The sequence below is a fragment of the Hipposideros armiger genome, unplaced genomic scaffold (genome assembly GCF_001890085.2).
Source record: "Hipposideros armiger isolate ML-2016 unplaced genomic scaffold, ASM189008v1 scaffold_166, whole genome shotgun sequence".
NCBI lineage: Eukaryota > Metazoa > Chordata > Mammalia > Chiroptera > Hipposideridae > Hipposideros > Hipposideros armiger.
Genome location: NW_017731516.1, coordinates 731,145 through 751,855, shown reverse-complemented (window position 1 = coordinate 751,855; position 20,711 = coordinate 731,145). Strand labels below are relative to the sequence as shown.

Sequence of the window (20,711 nt, the reverse complement as noted above, 5' to 3'; positions counted from 1 at the left end):
CAATTCCCCAATAAAAATCTTTAAAAAAAAAATAATGAATAACAAATAATAATAATAATAAAATAGTAAACTTTTTAATTAAGCATTTCAGCAGTTACTTTAAAAATTGATGCCCTAGGGACAGTTATAGTGTCTTCTGCATATATTGTGAAACATGTCATAGGCTATTTATTGGTTTTAAATGAATAGTCAATTAATGATGACTGGATTATGATGCTCTGGAGTCTGAGGGCTGTGTTTTCTATGTTTTCCCTGAGTTTCAAACACCTAATTGCTTTTAAAGAAAACTCACAATAAAATAGGTTATTTGTGTATGAGCCACCCATCTCAGTAGATAGGAGTTTACATTCAAAGGAATTCAGAAATGTTTTAGAAAGTAGTTTTGATCTTAGGTGAAAACAAAACCAGTTCAGATCAGCGCATTGCAACATCAAGTAACATAGTCTGGGTTTAATTTCCTTCTTATAAAAAATAATCTCTTATAGATAGATATATTTCACTGCAAGCTCCTACAAATTAAAGAAGGAGGAGGTGATGGTTTGTGTGTGTTTGGGGGATGGTGGGGCTGAGAAGAGAAACTGTATAGCTGCATATGGGCAAACTTTTATCTATTTCTTTAACTGTCCTCATTTGTTGCTCTTTCCCATTGTCTTTCCTTTAATTCCTAAATCATTTCTTATGTCAACCCTTACCCCAACAGTAGAGAAGATGTGTACTATCTACAACCTTTTCCTAAAATAATAAAATACATTTAGTTATACATGAAATATTCTTTACATTTGCTAATTTCCTTCCATTTTGTTGGCAGCATTTCTTGTGATGATGCAAAGTTAGGGAAACTTCATTTCAGTGTCAGGACCCTAATTTTGCTCCCTACTGGGCTGTTTACTTTGAGCTAATGTAGTGTTCCATCACACTCCCCTCATATTGATTGCTTTATCAGTAGTAGTAATCACAGGTATCATTACCAGCCAATTACACAAAAACATATCTAAAATAGGTAACTTATTCACCAAGATTATCTCTCACAAGTCTTAATTTTGTAACAAAGCCTATCATCCTCTTGTTCAATTGAGTGTAGCTACATATTTTGAGCTAGTAAGCTAACTAAATGCAAATATATTGAATTACATAGTAGGTAATTACTTACATATGTTTGTAACAACGCAAAATAAGAGAAATTTAAGTGTAATCTGTTCCCTAGTCTATCTGAGGACTGCATTAGAGAAGGTTAACTATTTAAAAAATAGACCCAAACTTATATTCGGGTCAAACACAATAGAAATGTATTTCCTGGTCACATAACAGAATTGAGTTTGAGACCTGGTATTTGGGCATGTGGTCATCCAGAGACCCAGGTGGGTTTCTCACATATTCAATTTAAGAGTTTCAAGGTCACCTTGGAAGATCCATTTCAGGGAAGAAGAACAGGGCAGATCTAATGAGAGATGTTTATGGACTAATCCTGGTTGTGAGGAATGTTCATATTCTATTGGCTAGATGTTAGTCACATGACCACACCTAACTACCAAGGAAATGCAAATTATAGTCTATACTAGAAAGAAAAGGAGAGCTTGGATTTTAGTGAGCAGTTAGCAATTTTTGCCATAAGGACTCAAAACAGAACTTGTTCCATAGCTCTATAAATGAATACTTCTCTTTACTGGCCTTATCATTATTTAGAACTTCTGTCAGGCTTGCTTTACTTTGATTTTCTTTACACTATGTTCAACAACTTATAAAACCTAGATTCAAGTCCTGACTCTTAGACTTACACAGACTAAACAACTAAAGAATGGGGAGTTAAAAAATTAAAAAGTATTTTTTTCTTTTCTTAAACAAAATATATTATGCCCATGGTACTGTAATAGTTTCTCAGCTGGTCAAATTGCAGATAAGTAGGTTAGAATAATAGGATTTTGGAGCTACAACAAATGTCTCAGTTCAACCGTCTTTTTTCACAGATAAGGAATGTGAGGCTTGAAGAGATGAATTTGTCTAATTGTATAGGGAATATTAGCAGTTCCAGGTTCTTCTTCATTTCAGGCTTTCTCAAGTCCAAGTCTTTTTCTGTAACATTAGTTGTCATCTTTTTATTTGTAGATATATCACTCACAAAGCATGTCATTGAATAATGTCCATTAATTTATAGAGATGAAGTAAAACACAATAAATTGTAACTGACATAATGCTGGTATGTTTAAATCTGTGAGAAAATAGACAATGTTCCAGATTTTTCAAACTTATTTGAAGATTCATAATAAGTTAGCTACTTATTTATTTATTTTTTTAACACAGTGTTTTTCTGATTTCTTCAACAAAAAACCAGTGGATTCTAGACAAACCTTCAACTCTAAACTTGTATAATTCATGGCATGTGGAATATAGTTTTAGAGGGGGCAAATTTTTCATCACTATGTTAATTAATATTTAGAATTAAAAGTTCAGGGGAAACAAATTACAAAGTCTGAAATATTGGAAGCTATGTTTCTTTTAAGGAAAAAAACAACTCATTTTTATTTAAAAAATATATTGCTTTTTCAGTGGACGAGAAACCCTTAAAAGCAAAATTTAACTGTATTATTGAGATGCTACACAAGTGAAAAGATAGAGTTCCTTATTTAATTGTTGTTACCATAGGCATTTTCTACAAGGATTTATAAAATAGAAAGTGTGCAAGTAAAGTGGCAAAAACCTAGATGTGCTCCAAATCACACAAACTTTAGGAAATTTTGAAATTATGGGGAAATTTGGAGTTATTTTCACCCTTTTTATCTACATCAGACATTACCTGTGGTTGATATTATATCATGAGTGAACAAAAGTCATTAGAGTGACATATTTTTTTTTGATTCAAGGAAAACTGATGGACAGTCTTCAGAACTGGTTTTTATTATGAACGTTATAAACACGGTTGCAAGTTAATATTTATTTGTAGAATAATTATTGCTTATCATATTACATAAGGATTAAATAATCTGGCAAACTTATTTAAAATGAAGATGAGAAAAAGTCTTTGCTCCCTCCCTGTACACCTCTACCAAGCACACATAAAAAGGTCCATCTAATTTTGTGATGCTACAATAGAACAAGAGTGTGAAATGTAGATAAAGGAGATAACTGGGCATTGGTTGCTTTCATACATACTTGTTCCTTGTGTTAAAAGTCTGCGTTCAGTTGATTCTTTATGTTAAAAAAAAATCCAGTAAAATATATAGTGTTACTATATATACGCATCTGGGACATCAAGGCTAAGACCATCTATTAATGTACTGTGAATTGTCATTTATGTTGCTTTGATTTGCAAGGATTTTATATGCAATCTACTGGAGAGTAAAGATATACACTTGTTTTTGGCTCCCTTTTTGGATATACGCGCTTTGAAAACAGGCAACAAGTGTTCAGATAATTTAAAAAAGCTGCAGTTTCATATTTTCCAAAGAATCTGACATTGGTCCCCAAGGTAACACAATATTCATTTTGAAAGGAAAATAATAAATGGAAAGAGTCTATTCTTTTAACATTTTTGTAATTTGGACTCTATTAAAAGATAACTCTGCTTTTCATAGGTGTTGTGGAAAGCACTTTCTTAAATAGGCAGGTTTGAAAATGCTTATATTTTAAGGTAACATAGATACAGTCAAAAATATAAGTTGCTACTTTGCTTCGATCGTCATTTTGAAAGCAATATGTATTCAATATTATTGCACAGAGCTACATGAAAAGTAAAGAGAATGCCTTGGAAAACTAAAATTTTATTTCAGTAATCAATTATTCTCAATCATTTGTGACCTTTGAAGAGTTCCTGTGAAGCAACATACTTAGAATTGATTTTATTCAGGTTTCACATTCTTTCCTTTTAAAAAACATGCATTCAGAGATTTTTGTGTTCGTGTAAATTTTTAACTCTGCAACTCTGTATATAATAAGGGACACTGGGACCCTAAGTAGGGCTGTACTAAAAAAGTGAGTAACTTTATTTTTACAGTGCTGAGTATAGCCTCTTCGTATCGTGATGAATCTTGCTTTGTGCCTTTTATTTGCATAAGTAAAAATCTTCATTTTTGCATCATCTTGTATCTTCTCTGCATGTAAATAATGTTAACTTTTTTGACTGCGCAGAGCTGGCTATCTGCCTCAGAACATTCCCCTGGAGATTATCAGATACCTGTCTGAGGAGAAGGATTTTCTTCCTTGGCACGCTGCCAGCCGGGCTCTTTATCCTCTAGATAAACTACTGGACCGCATGGAGAAATACAATGTCTTCAATGTAAAAAGATATATTTTCCTGTTTTTTTTTATTTTCAGAAGATAAACTCTTTTCTCATTATCTATTATATTCAACTGCTTCTGAGTTAGTTTAGTTTCTTCTAATTCGTGTTATCATTTTTTTGTCCTGAGTCTGTGTAATGCTGATGACAGTTACTTGAAGAAGAAATTTAATACAAGCTACTTTTTGTTCTGGCCTAAAAGTGTCAATTAAGCTTAAATGCCTCCGAATTTAAGAACAAATATACATGGCACAATCTTAAAGTTCAAAACTACTTTCCAAGAGTTAAAGGGCTCCATGTGCACAAAGGACTTAACCTGGGTAGAGGGATCGCAAAGATCTTAACAGAATATAGACAGGTTCAGTAAAGATTCTCAGTCATTATTTTTATCCAAAAGGGCATAGTGAATTCAATTCACTTCGTTAATTAACAAGGATAAGATCAACATTGAGGCAAAAGCCCATTCATAATTGGGTCCAAGGGGACACAAGACAGCAAACAACAGATAATCCAAATAGACGTGAAGACATGACAAACATTCCAAAATATTACCTGACCAGATTTCCTAAACTTGAAGCCTGGTAAGCCAAAATTGCACTGCTGTCACCACCTAATCTAATGTAATAATCATTTTGAGTAAGATTGGAATTAAGTATGGCTAATGAGCGTTTGATTCCTCAATTTCTTATCACCAGTGAGGCTTTGCATGAGAATGTATCTCTGTGCCTCCCATCACCTTTGAGACCTATTTATTTTCATTTAGTTATTTTAAGAGTTTGCCCTCTGGCTTATAAAATTATCCTATTGCGTATGACATACTGGCTCTGCTAATTAACCTACACATTTGGAATTATCATTACCTGATCAAATAAAAATCTGGTCATCTAGATTGTCTGATGGACATCAAAGTTGCTTTATTTTATCTTATCCTGAGCCTACAGGAAACCGCTTCTGTTTTAACTTGCTTTTTAATGGGAATAATCCTGGCTTGACTGTTTATTGTTGTTAGTTTAGTCTAGGTCCTTACAACAGACATGCAAAGAAGTGTGTCATTATAGTTTTGGCATAATTTTTATATGTTGAAGAAAGATGTATTACACCCCTCTTCTCTGAACAGAGAAACACTGCAATGTCAAACTTTTGTAAAAGTAAAACACATTTTGTATATATTTGTACATTAGTAGATCATGTCAGACACCTCAATTTCAGTAAAAGTTAAAAATTGCTTTTACTGTAATTTCAGTGCTTTCGTTCCTTTGACAAAATTCAGGACCACATTAAAGTGAAGAGAGCACACTTTCCCTTGCCACTGATATTTAAATATATCATTAGCTAAATGGATTATTGACTTTGAAATAATGTATCATTTTACTGAAGAGTGTTCTGTGAATGTCAGGTTCAACAATGCTAGGCTATTGACTGGGCCGACATAACAGTTTTATGTTGCATATGCTCTAGTGACACAGATGCATAAATACTAAGTGCTCATTTTCATAAACTATATCTACATACTTTCGTATAGATGTATGCATGAGTGTCATTTTTATTCCTGTTTTCTTATTTTGCTACAAAAATTCTCATCTAAAGTATTTTATAGTGCAAATTACTTCATCGTTCAGTAAGAAGTAGAGAGCAGATTTTCACCATTGCAATTGTGCTGTATCCTATTCTCTATATTTGAAATATTAAGTTGAATAAAATTATAATAGATCATTACCATGCTCATAATTTTACCTGTATTTTCAAGCAGGTACACTTAGACAAATATTTTAATTTTATTGTATAATTTTAATTGTCAGTATGGAGAGATTTGCAACTGACATTGTCTTTATTTCCCGTACCCCCCATGTAGGAATATATTTTAAAGCAAGTTGCAACAACGTACATCAAGCTTGGATGGCCAAAAAACAATTTTAATGGATCTCTTGTTCAAGCATCCTACCAACATGAGTACTGTTTTATTTTATGATTTGCTTCCTTCCTCCCAGAACTGTATCATTACATACTGTTAGTACCATTGTGACTTTAGCATTATAAGACGATCCTCCTTTTATTCTGCACCTTTCATTTCCCTTCCCTGGGAGGAATGCTGATGGTAGGATAGTTTCCAGCACCTGGTTCTGAGAACAAAGGCATTTCCTTGCCATGTTTTAATTTAAGATCTGCCTTTATTGGTAAAACTGCGATCGGAAGCTGTGCCCCTCATGGTAGTGCTGTTTCCAGAGCAGACTTTTCGCATAGTTAACTTCTAACTCTGCCTAATTGTCTCTTACTGGGCAAAACAGGATTTCCATATCTGAAAGCTATTTTTGTGCTCATTATTTACTGTCATGTAAGATAATGCGTTACCCTTTCTCACCAGATATTAACGCTGCTTTTTATGTCTTCTCCCCTTTTGATGCTACGTAAGAGAACTACGCAGAGAAGTTATAATGCTGGCATGCAGTTTTGGCAACAAGCACTGTCACCAGCAGGCATCCACGCTCATTTCAGATTGGATTTCCAGCAACAGGAACAGGTAAATAGAACCGAATCCTGTATGTCTGATGTGATGTAATACTGCTTTCAGATTCTCAGTGGATGCATTCCATTTATCAACTGGAGAAACACCAGACAAGAAAAAAAAAAAAAAACACTGCAAAACTTTGTTTTAGATTCATAGCTTACAGGGCAACAGCATGAAAGCTGCAATGCACTTATCTTTGGAATGTTTTATTGAATTTTATAATACCTTTCTAAGTCTAGGCCCTTATTCTTTATGTATAAGGTGTCAATTTATTTCAAATTTTGATAGCTTTGCTCTCTCGCCTGAGAACAAAATAATTAAATGTAGACCAAACTCTAAGGTTCTTTATAAAGGTCGTGGTATTTATTCATAAAACAGCTGTAAGCGTATGATATAAAGTAGCATACTAAGTGTTAATGTTAAGTTCTAAAAACCAAAAGGTTATAAAAAAGATCTTTACCTCTTCAGTGACTCTTGACAGAGACCTTAAACTTGTACCTCCTCTTGGAGTTTCACAGGACAATATTTTAATATATAATGTGAGGTTAAAATTATTTAATAGAATTGCTTTTGATTAAAAAATGTTATACTAAATGTCACTTATTAATGTTAATGAAAAGAATATTAAACATAAAATAATCAAACATCAGTAATATCCTTACTGAAGTTTTTTAAACCTTCTTAGGTGTCTTCATATTCCCAAGGACCATTATGTTCCATTGCTTTTTGCACTTTGGGCAATTTATAATCATTCCTCTCCAGTCCTTAGCCCCTGTGTTAAGGAGAGTCTGATCAGAAGGGTGAGAATCTATGGGGCAATTTGCTCAGATGATTCTATTTTACATGCCACAGTGGGCTTGTCCCTGATATGACTGGCTGAGATCACCCCATGGACAACAGAGAAAGGGATTTGTTCTAAATAGATGAACACAGAGAACCATGGCGAGCGTAACCTACTTATGTAGCAAATTGGTATTGGTTTTGTCGAGAATGATTTAGGTCCCAATGTCTTATCTGATGCCAGGTAAAGGCAGTTATGCTGCTTTAAAAACGTGTAAGAAAAATCTTTCACCGCATTACTTAGTAATTTGTCATAATATCTTACCTTCTCTAGCATTTTCCTGTTTGCCTTTTAAGTTAAATTAATCATTCCTGGTCTTATACTGAGCTAAGAAGGAAAATATTTTATCATTATCATCTTTCAATCGATCGATCGTAAATGTGAAGACAGTGATTAAATATGTCATCAGTCTTCTCTTGAACTAAAGCATCCTCATTATTTAAACTTTTACTAGTGATTATCCTTTTTGCCAAGTCATCTGAAACTTAAACTTAAAAATGTTAGAAAAACTTTTTCCTATTTTTTGCCACCTCCTTTAAACCTACCACATATATTTAAGATATGAAAACATAAACATTTATCCAAAATCAATACAATCAAAATTTTATTAAGACACATAATCAAATATACATATGAGAAAAAAGGTGAAATACATTATTTAAAGATTGTGGTCTCTGCTTCCCTCCCTTTGTTTCTTATTTCTTTGTTTTATTTTGCTACAGACACATGCCTTTCTTCAGAGCTGATAGTTTCTTTTAACCCTTTAATGAATTTACCCATGTTACTGTATAGTGTTACCACTTGTTAAAATTTGCCCTATACCATTTCATTGCCATAATTTCTCTAGAGAGTCTTCAAGCCTGATATCACTTCCTACATTTAAAAATATACCTATTAGGAAAATGCTATTTTTAAAGTAATTCACTTATTTAACAAAATTTTATTGAGCAATTCTCAATATTAGTTGGTAGCTAGGAAGTAAAAAGAAGAGGCAGAGCTCAGAATTAACAGAAGATACAGAGCTATAAACAAATAGTTCTACTCTGAAGCAAGAATGATGTGAAAGACAGGTGTGGACACAGAGAAGGGAAGGATTGCTGCCTTGTAGGCATGGCATTCTACCTCATAAAGGATGAGTAGGATTGTAAGATGGACAGGACCTGACTGAAGGCAGGTGTGTGTGAATATGCAAAGTGGGTGGGTGGGGATTTCAGGCAGAAAGAAGGCACGTGGATTGATGTTTTGTTTAATGAATGTAGTAATTTCTTGACATGTGTTTTTGAACAACCCATCACTTCCATAATTCCCTTGTAAATGAAAGTTCTTTTATAAGGTGTCGGCTCATTTTGGTGTTGGTAATTCTGCCATTTATCCATGGTAAATAATGAAACTAAGGCCTGATACTTGAAGTTTCTATGGTTCTTTCTCTCATCATTTTTATATTCTTCTGCTTTGCTTTCTTTGTAACTGGGCAAGGCAACATGCTAAGTGAAGCTAACCCTATGTTTAGGAAGATTTGTTCAACCAACCATGTGACACACACAGCAGACACAAGTGATGTCCTGCAGTGGGGTACATGATACTCAATGAGCTAGCTATGTGTGTGAAGGTCAGAGGGTTCATCTCTAATTTTTGGATGACAGCTTAATGATAAAACAATAATGCAATCCTGTAGTTGGTACCTAGTTTAACTTTCTTAAATTGAGTCAATGAAGGGGAGGACAAGGTTTCTTTTTTTTTTTTTAAAGATTTTTTTATTGGGGAATTGGGGGGATGGGAACAGCGGTGGGGAATTGGTGGAAGAGGAACAGACAAGTTGCTGTTGTTTTGTTCTTCAGTCTAGTTGTGGAGGACGTTGCTTCACTGGCCCAAGTTGGCACCATCATTGTGCTCTTCCCAGGTGAGGCAGATCAGTCTCCGGCTTCTGGACGGCTGCTCACTGCGGCTGCTGGCCTCTCACGCTGGCTGCTGGCTACATATGGTAGCCCATGGCAACCCACTGCCACAGGGGCTGCAGCCTACGCCATAGCCGGTGACTCACAGCAGCCCAGCTCCAGGTCGAGCTGTTGTTCAGCATCTTAGCTGTGGAGGGCAGTGTCACTGGCCCTCATATGTGAGATCCGAACCGGGGCCCTCTGGCGTCTCAAGCCAGTTCTTAACCATCGCGCCACTCGGCCGGCCAAAGATTTCTTTTTAAATGTGCCTAAAGAAACTCTTTAAAGGTTTCTTTTTAAACAAACAGCTTTGTTTGTTTGTTTTTGTTTAACTGAAACCTTAAAATCATCTAGTAAAACCTCCAAAGGTAATGAAATAGTATACTTATAAAATATTTTGGGACATGCTGTCTATTTATACTAATAAATCTAAAGGACAATGAGTTATGGAAGTAGCAGGGAGTGCAAATCATTGGGGTGCTGTACTGCTAGACAGCCTAATCTTGATATGCTGGGGAGATAGGTTAAATCAGTGACATTGGTTTCAGAAAAATGGAGTGGATGTGCAAGTTGATGCAGAGCAGGGTGAATGGAACCAAAAAGTGTGATCAAAAGCTAGAGGTGATAGCAGCAGAGAGGAATATTCAAGAATTACAGTAGATGATAAATTGAATGAGTGGACATTCTGATCCCTGGTAAAATATTCAAATGCGGCAGTGTGTTGAATTGTAATGGTGATGTCATGCGTAAAAACAGATGGAGCTACATTCAGGTCTTGTTAGGCTGTGATTAGGGGGCGAAGTTCAGCAGACACCACATTTCAGAAAAGACAAATTACTAAGCATTTGGTAGAGAACAATGCAAATGATAAAAAGATCTTGAAAACACGAGCTACAAGAGGAGGCTGTGAGACCTGAACATTTCACTCTTAAAAAAAATACATACAAAAGATGCTAGCCTTGTTGTATATATAAAAAGCACAATAAAGGGGACAGATATTGGTTTCTTTCACAGGTTGGTGCAAATGAACAAGAAATAATTGGCCTAAGCTTCACTGAGTGTAATATGGGGAATATATCATTACTGCAGGTAAATTAGCGTTTGAAAATCTCTATATTAAAACACAGCTTTGAGATTATAAAGTTAACTATACAGAGACCACAGTATGGCAATATGAAGTTTTCTTCAAATTAAAAAATTTAACCTGAAATTAAATGTGTGTCTACAACAACATAGCCTCTTAATTTTGTGATAATGTATTATTTTTCAAATAATGTTAAAAGGTACAATTTAAAGCTTTAAGCCAATACAGAGTAAAGATTTAAAGTATTTAGTTTAAAATATTATTCACTACATAGTGATATCCATTTCCCTAACATATAAATTGATAGCTGGTGTTATCACTGTATGTAAACAATACCCTGAAACAGAAGAGTACCTTGTACATTGCGGGAAATCAAAAATGTTTATTGAATTGAAATGGATTAGAAATTCATTTTAAAACTGGAAAAATTAAGCCCATTTCATAATACAAAAATATAACTAGAAGAACATCTATGGAGCTTTGCAGCATACATAATGCATAAGCTTCATTATTTATACAATTAATTATAATGCTATTAATATATTGTCTTCAATAATGATAATCATAATGAAAACTATATATACTTTATTGAGTATTTACTGCATTTCAGACATTGGGCTAAAGTGCTGTTTGTGTATGGTGTCATCATTTTTATTTTTATTTTTACAGATGATACATCCAAGTCTCACAGAGGTTGCATAACTTGCCAACCTTATGTAATGGCAGGTGGTGGGTCTAGGCCTCCACCCTCAGCCTGCCTGCCTTCTGACCCTGCCACAAATGATTCTGTACTGCAGTATCAACTTACCACATATCAGTAATACATGTTAAAAAATGATAAAAAATAATTAAAAAAAAAGACACTCAACAGAACTCAAGCACTCTCTGCAGTGAATGAGTCTAAGCAATAGTTTTATACAGGTTGTCCTACATGGCATAAGCCTGTGGTTCTCAAATCTGCTCACACATAAAAATCACTGGGGAGACTTGTTAAACAGCTTCCTAGGCCCTCCCCCAGAGTTCTGAGTCAGTAGGTGGAATAGGACCTGACCATTTGTATTTGTAACAATTTCCCAGGTAATGCTGGTGCTGCTGGTCCGGCGAACACACTTTGAGAAGCATTGGTGTGGGGAAATGTTACCATCTTCAGAGTCAGAGACACCAGTAATGCATTTACAGTGGTGCCACTAAATGACCATAGGAAAATCACTTGGTTTCATCATCTGGAAAATGGCGATAATATTACAAACCACACAAGTCTTAAGAATTATATAAAAAAATACCTATATAATATGTGGCCCTTTGTGATAATCATAAAACACTAATCATCACTGTAGTTGTCTCCTAATTGTTTTGGCCACCCCTGTTTAATGGGTGGTGTACATTTTAAATGGGGAAGCTAGGAACATTACAGAACAGGAAAGAACATTTATAGAATGCCTTCAACATTAAACCTACTCTGTAAGTTTTGGATCCAAGGATGTGACCTGTAACACAAAATATAAAACAAAATATTACCATAGAGGTTCTCAATTAGGAGCAAGAGGACATTTGCCCTTTCACTCCTGCTTTAAGAAATATTGCCTGTCTTGACCTCCAGGTAAATCCCACTTTTTCTTTCCTCTCTTTACTCACCTACTATTTATGGCACAAGTCCCTCCATCATCCATAGGTTATTTTATCTCATAGTATACAGAATTCCAGTTCAGCTCCTCTCTTTTTTGTCTGCTTTCTGTTCATTAATATTTGCTTTTCTTACATGAGAACATAACGATGGAGGGACAAAGGACTCTATCATAGTGTGTGTAGGTCTGCTCCAGAAACTTCATGTTTTTTTCCCCTAAAACATAGATCCTAACTTATTGTCCACGTTTCCAAGTTATTGTGGTCCTATCCCCTCTGTTCTTTACACTGTGTTTTGTATTCTTCTTACTGTAAATAAACAGTATAAAGAACAGGCGAATGTTATACCAGCCAGACATGCCATTTTAGTGCTGACTTACCAGCACAGGCGTTGTCCAGACACGTGCACACAGCAGGGAGTCTGTACAGAGTAATGAAAAAGACAGGGCTGTCCAAATCCTCAGTGAGCGGGGGTGAAGGATTAGGTTTGCTCTGAGTTAGTCATTAGACAGCTGTGGCTTTCAGTTTCTCTAAATCTCGATCTTATTTCTCAAGCAAGACCATTGCCCCCAAATATCTAGTGCTTACATTAGCTCTAAGAGTCCAAAGCTTCTCACTTGTTGTGCATGAATTTAAATCATACAGTTTCCTCACAATGTGCCCACTCTTGGTGCTCTTTGATTATACAGTTAAAGGGTATATGTTCATATATCCATGTATTCGAGAAGTATACATCAAGCAGCTATGCGTGTCAGGCACTGTGCTAGACACTTAAAAGGCAGCATTCCTTCATTTAGCGCCAGCCCTGTTACTTGCTTGGCATTGATAAAATGTGGTTCATGCCCTTACACACCCTAAAGATTAATGGCAGGGGTAAGAGGAAAACAGAAGGTGTTCATAAACATACAAAACTAAAAATGAAACTCAGAGAAGTGCAACCAAGGAGACATGTGTGGTGTTCTGAGGGACTGTCATATGGGAATTGGGCCAGATCAGGGAGATCAAGGATTACTTCCAGCCTTGAGAGCTGGGGGTAGAAATGAAGAGAATTTGAGCATGATTGAGGAAGGAAGAATGACAGGAGTTAATGACTGGTTGGCTATAAAGGGTAAGAGAAAGGAAGGCATTGCTGACAATTTACTTTAATAATTCAATACAGCTCAAACTTTTATGCATATGAATTGCCTAAAATAACATTTTAAAGTCTAAGTCTACAACGCTCCATAATGCGTTTAAATAATTACAAAGATTTAACTTCTAGTACATCGTAAATAGGCATTTTTTCAATACAACACTTTCAAGACCTCTAAATGTATCCAGTGGAATCAAAACACCAGAGCTATTTCATACCCACCATTAGTCATTTAAAAATAAGGTTATTTTCTTATTTAACAGTCACAAATTTTATATTTTCCTTTTCTCTTTTCCCAAATTGTATTCTAATACGATATATTTTTTCTTGAAAATATTTTTTGGATCACCATATCATACTCCTCTGTAATAAAAACACACACACAACACATTACATACAAACATAATTTTTTCATATCATCATAAAATCTTGTGTTAAATTTTTTTTCTAAACTGGATTTTCATTACAATTGTTACTTGTGTATAATTGATCAACATACATACATTGCAAGCTTTGATAAGTAATTTCCAAATATAAAATAAAAATTGTTAAATATAAACATAAAAATTGAGATTGGCCTTTTTTCCCATTTAGTTTATATATTCACAGACAAATATTACACACTGCTAGAATGAGAAAAGTTTCTCCAACAATTCTATTCATATTTTTTATATTAAAGTGCTGAGATACCTTATACATAAAAATAAATTGATGGGGCTGGCTGAGTGGCACATTGTTTGGGAGCTGGCTTGGGACGCCAGAGGGCCCCGGTTCGGATCCCACATATGAGGGCCAATGACACTGCCCTCTACAGCTAGGATGGTGAACAATGGCTCAATCTGGAGCTGGGCTGCCTTGAGTCGCCGGCAACGGCGTAGGCTGAAAAGAAAAAAAAAAAAAAAGGAAACAAAATAATAATAATAAATTGATGGTAATGGAAGGCTTTAGGTACACAATTCTTTGAAATCTTTCCAGTAATCTATCACCAAAAATGTTTAATTATCTCCTGATAACTTAATTAGGTTCTTCTTCAAATTTGATGGCAGCAATGAATTTTTAAAAATTGAAAACCATTTCTTAGATATCAACACCAATATTTAGAATTTTCTCTTTATTTGGTACTGCTATGCAATGCACCTTTGGAAGATAGAAGATGAATGAATGAGAAATATGCCTTCTTTTGGAAAATGAGATAAAGTGGTGAGAGAAGGCTTTGATGAAAAGAGAAGTATCTATATGAAAGTTTAGAATGTAGAACTTGATTGTGATAATACTACCCATATTGTTAGGTACTCCTTGAAGAATCTTCCTTTGCACCCAGAAGAACAAACACCCTATTTTGAAGACCACTGTGCTAAGAATTGAAAGAATGAGAGGTAGATAAGATTGTCTAGGAAGAGAATATAACATAAAGAGAGAGTTCAGGCCTAAGAAATCGCAACAGTGAATAGATGGGAATAACCCAGACATGAGTTCTAGCCTTTGAAGCTTAACATTTACAGTGTATTTCAAAATTTGTTTACTTCCTCTACCAATTTTCATATATTTTGTCATTTATTATTAATACTTTCCACTGTAAATCCAAAGGATTTTATCTGTCTAAGATATAGATATATCTATAGATATAGATGTGTAAAAATGGTATATACAAGGTGTGATAAAAATATGAATGTTTAAATTAAATAAAAATTACAGTAAAAGATACATTGCCATTAACCCTCCTCAAAATACTCCCCCTTGCTTCAAACACACTTATTCCGTTGTTCTTGCCACTTTCTGAAGCAGTTCTGGAAGCCCTCTTTCTTGAGTGTCTTTAGTTGTGCTATCATGGCTGTCTCAACGTCCTGAATCATTTTGACTTTGGGGAAGAGCCAGAAGTCGCACAGTACCAGATCTGGTGAATAAGGTGGATGAGAACACACCAACAGAAATTGCTGTATACCAGAAGCGATGTGTGAAACAGCATTGTCATGATGGAGGATGAAACCGTTTGCCCATTTATCAGGCCGTTTTCTATGCACATTGTTTCTTAAACACTCTAGTAAGCCATTATAATATTCAGAGTTCACCGTAGTGTTCCTGGGTACAAACTCAGCTCACACAATTCCATCAAGGTCAAAAAACACAATTAACATCACCTTTTACTTGGATGGCACTCGGCAGCGGCATTCACCAGATTTGTTGATCACACCTTGTAGTCTAAGAATTTATGACTGGAATTATTTTTATAGATGTCCCCAGGAACCTTATACAATTTTTAATTTTACTTTAACTCATTTCCCATTAAAAAATACAACCACTTGCATTCTATTTTGCATTATAAAGCAGGCAGTTTGTATCTTAGTTTCAAAATGGTTCTCATGATTTTTTTACACGTGTTTAAATATTTTACTCAAAACATTATTTTACTACATCAGTCAATACTGCCTTTACAAGTCAAGTTATGTATCCCATTACCTCCTGCCAAAACCTAGCATAGAAACTACTTTTTTTTTCCATCAGCACATCAGAAAACATTTAATTATTAATTTCTAAGAGTTCAGGAAGGATGCTGCAAAGGGTATTTATATTCTCAGTGGATTATGTTAAGTAGCTTAAAACTAATTAACCTGTATTTTTAGTAGCTCATATTTTTACTTGCATGTGAGGTAATACAGCATCCTACACTGTAATTTGTTTGGCTAGTTCCTTATTTCACACTGTGCACAGTTGGAGCACTGTTAATAGAGAACTTTATGCACCCTGTGTGTGAATTTCTTCCTAAATGTTTTTATAACAGACCCATTGGGGTGAGAGGAAAATAATATAGTGAATTACCTGAATGTATTAATACAGATTAAAAAAATACTTTCAGCTAGTTTCCCCCAATACAAAACATGAGGGCACATATTTTTGTTTACTTTTATCATGTGCTTGGAAAAAAACCCTTAAGAGATAATCACCTTCCTTCCATCACCTTTCTGTCCTAGGAATTTTATATTTCAGTAGTTAGGGCTAGTCACCTCGTCATGAGTTGTTGCCTGCATATTCCTAGTATAGAGACTTAGAAATTGCTCACGAGAATCTTTAAAACAGAAAGTGGTATGGGAATTTCTGGAATAATTCACAATTACCATCAAAGATGTCATCATCATTGACATCTCATTATCAATTTATTCCTCTAGTTCTTTAAAGCTAAAAAATTAAAATCTTTACCATGATGCATCCCTCATCATGACAGAGGCAGCCTTGCAGGGCTAGACTCCCCAGTCCACATGTGGGTAATGAGATATCTGGTTAGTAGTCAACTTGGTTTTTGACTTTTAGCTCTATTTCTAAAATAAAGTATTGTGGATCATTTTTGCCATAGTCGTACGTCTACTTGATTTAGTTAAGTAGATTCACTCAGACTCTTAACACTGCTTCATTCAAGTACCAAATATACCTTGAATCTCTGCCACCTCCCTGAGGATCCAATAAAGAGAGCAAAAGGAACAGTTCCTGCCCTCCTAAAGCCACAGTCCAACGGGGTAGAATGAGTCGAATCAGATGTCATAAGAATACTGTAAGATTTTAACTGTACTGAGAACTCAGAGGAGAGATTTATACAAAAAGGACAATTTGACCTGCCAGAGAGGTTGACATTCTTGCAGAATAACAACTGACAGGGAAGACACATGTTCATGAGGCAGACGGAAAGGAGGTGTTAAGCAGAAGAAACGGAGTGTAAAAATGGCCTTCCTCCTCTGCGTTATTTCTCAAGATTAAATCCTTGGTTTTCATGTTCTGATTGTGCAGAATCTATACTGACCCAAAAGCATTCTCTGGAAATTTTGTAAAGAAACATTTTTTTTTCTTTTTGCAGTTAATCAGTTTATTTATTTATTTATGTATGTATGTATTTATTTATTTATTTTGCTGAGAGGGGCAAAAATCCCCGTTTACTGATTATGTTCCTTCATCAAAGTTTTAGGGGAATCTCTCCTCTAAATTAGAGCATGGTACCAAACAGAAGTGTTTTAGAAAACTGGTGTAGAAATAAAATAACATATGAAATGCAGCAAGTATGCTTGCTCTTTGAATTAATCCTACTGTGAGTTCCTTTGTCAAACTGGACAAAGGAATAACCAACAATCACTACCTGACTTTGTGTAAGTAGGTTTGTGTAAGTAGAGGTCCTATATTAAGATTGCTTAAGTAGTGGCGTAGAGAAGAGGACTTTATGATCTGTCTTTTCCCTACACTTCTCTGGAATCATGCTGAAAGTATCACCTTTCCTTGCCATTTGGTGACTTCAATACGTGCTTGTTCAGTTCAGTTCACTATGGGATAAATATTTGACTGAATGTCCTAACTAACCTGGATGCATTTTTAATTTACTTTTTGGTCTAGCAGGGACTTTAATTGCCTCAAGAGCTAATGTAACTCCAGTAAGTGCACATTTCTATTCATTTCTGTATAGTTACATTTAGTTAGTAATCTAAATGCATTAATGATTTTATGTTCTAATTTAAAGGCAAAAATAATCATACACTTATTTTCCTTGTTCCAACACTTTTGGCTTTTTCCTGATATTTTACTTTTTTGAAAAAATTATATTGCTAGCCATGCATAGAGGCAAATAGTCAATAGTATTCTTTCAAGGTATTTTAATTTTTACAGAAGTATGCTTTTGAAAGTGACTTGATTTAATAAACATTTTTTGTTTTCAGTATAATTGGCTTTTCCCCCATTTCTGCCAATAGCAATTTTCCTACCATGCTAGTATTGTTTGCCTAATATACCAATTTCAGAGATAGCACTATTGAACTTTTGTGTCATCTATCAAAAGATATGCCTATTGATTAGTTATAGAATAGCTCTATTTTAACTCCCTATTTATCACAGTACAAGTGCTAAGTGAATATAGATTTCACTTAGGGAGCAATGCTGATTAAACTTAAACAGTAATCATTATTATTTACTAAGCCAGAGTTAAAACACCAACAAAAATATTTTCAGCTTCCAAAATATTCCTACTTACTCACAGAGAGTAGGTTATACTGATGGATTCAGATTAATTGAGTATAAGGTTTATTGAAATTACTACCAGCCACTATAAAGAAGAAATTTCCTCCACATTTTCTCAAAATAACATAAGGCTTGCTAGCAGCACTGAGATATGTTCAGTAACATCAACATTTCCTTTCTGTTTATTTTTCCTCCTTATGATTAAGAATTAGGACTGATTCTACACATATAATTTATTCTATCTCAAAATGATACTGAAAATAATTCATGAGTCTTCTTTCTAATGATAGTGTGATAATATTTACTTAACATTGTGATAATGTTGAAAAATGTCTCATAAGCATTAAATATTATTTTGTGATATGTATATATATCTTAAAATATCTGAAAGTGAGAAAGAACTTTGATGACTTGTAATTTCTTGAAATAACAGCATTTGTTTTTCCCAGTTATATCATCTCTAGTGCAAAATATGCCTTTTAGCTCATTTTGTAACTTTTTCATCTACTTTGCCATTCCTCCTTTCTCCAGAACACAGATTGTGTTTTTTTCTCTTTTTTTAATAAATTTTTGTTACCTCATATAACAGAGCTAGAGTCTTCAAAACTATATTGAATTATCAAGTTAAATTATCAGATTAAATTATATCTATCATTATTCTTTAAAACATATATATGGAGAGAGAGAGAGAGAGAGAGAGAGAGAGAGAGAGAGAGAGAGAGAGAAAGGGAGTTTATCATGCATTTCACTGCTTTTTCACAAGGCAGTAGGTCAAAGTATGTTTCATTGAAGCCATAGAAACATGTAGGATTTGATATGAATACAAATTCTTTTCTATTTTTAAAAAGCACAGCATTTTCTTGTGTAGTGAATCTATCAATGAAATCTATGAAATCCTGCAGAATTGTATGTTGGTTAAAGCACAAAAACAGACACATTCACACACAAAAACACATACATATAAAGGGTAAAATTTACTTTGGCCAAAATAAAATCTATTTTTAGTTGGGGATCTTAGGTTAGAATTATATTACTTATTGCGTACTCATGAAAGCTCAGTGGTTACACCTAAAAAAGCAACTAAATTGCCATAAAGTTTCTTCTCAGGCTGAAGAATCAGCCTTGTTAATATCAGTAACCTTGACCATGCATTAGAAATGAAGGTAAACCACATTTGCACAGGCTCTCACATTTCTAGATGTAGTATTTTGATGGATACAATAAATCTGTGCAATTTTCAACCTTTGTATGAAGAATACAAAGGACAATGACTGTTGCTATAAATCATCCTGGGCAACAGGTTATTTGTCGAGGTGGAGCACAATGTTATCCAGTCGAGTTTTCATGAACATTCAGACCTGCATTATGATTTGAATGAGAGCAGTGCTTATGGATTTGTTATTGTAACTAATGTGTCATCCCCATTATTTTCTTTCATCTTAACAGTTAACTTAAAGTACTGATTCCTAATCATTGTGATTCAGACACACATATATGTATGTTGTCTTATATATGTATTAGACTATATATGTGACATCAACTATATAGCTAGACTAATATATATAATATATATATATATATATAAGTATATATTATATATTAGACATATTATAATATATATATATATATATAAAATATATAGATTATATACTAGACTTTGTATGACAGCAGGCACTTAGATTTATAGCATTCTGACCAGAGCTAAGTTTTCACTCAGCTTAAATATTCATGGATCAAGATAGAGCAGATTTGTTGAGATGTCATGGGTAATTGGCAAGCAATGATCAGGAAACAATTTATCCCATCTTTAAAACAAGCATCTATAAATAGGGCAATTTATCAGCTATTTCACAACTTCTACAAAAACTGTATATCTCTTTTTATTTTTATTAAATTTATTGGGGTGACATTGGTAAGTAATATTATGTAGCTTTCAAGTATATAATTCTATAATACATCCTCTATCTGTTGCATTGTGGATTCATTGCCCAGAGTCAGTTCTTCCATCACCATAGATTTGACCCCGTTTACCCTCTTCTACCACTCCCTGCCCCCTTAGGGTAACCACTAAACTGTTTGTGTCTGAGTTTTTGTTTGTTTGTTTGTCTTTTTCATTTGTTACTTTCAGTTTTATATCCCAGATACGAGTGAAATCATATGGTTCTTGACTTTTTCTGTCTGACTTATTTCTCTTAGCATGATAATCTCAAGATAAATCCATATTGTCGCAAATGGCAATATTTCATCTTTTCTTATGCCCTCTTAAATTTTAAATTATGTTATGCTCTTAGAGCTATTTATACTAGCAGCCTGCCAGCTCACTGTTTTAGA

General features: G+C 34.3%; 1 protein-coding gene across 2 annotated transcripts in view; it reads left to right on the top strand.

Annotated features, from left to right (window-relative positions):
• Positions 1-20,711, top strand: part of TRHDE (thyrotropin releasing hormone degrading enzyme) — a 370,897-nt gene that overhangs the window by 329,911 nt on the left and 20,275 nt on the right. For both annotated transcript variants that reach the window (XM_019651780.1, XM_019651779.1), the window contains 3 exons: positions 4,123-4,270; positions 6,124-6,221; positions 6,682-6,789. In XM_019651780.1, coding sequence (XP_019507325.1) covers positions 4,123-4,270; positions 6,124-6,221; positions 6,682-6,789 — 354 coding nt within the window. The remainder of the gene's footprint in view (positions 1-4,122; positions 4,271-6,123; positions 6,222-6,681; positions 6,790-20,711) is intronic.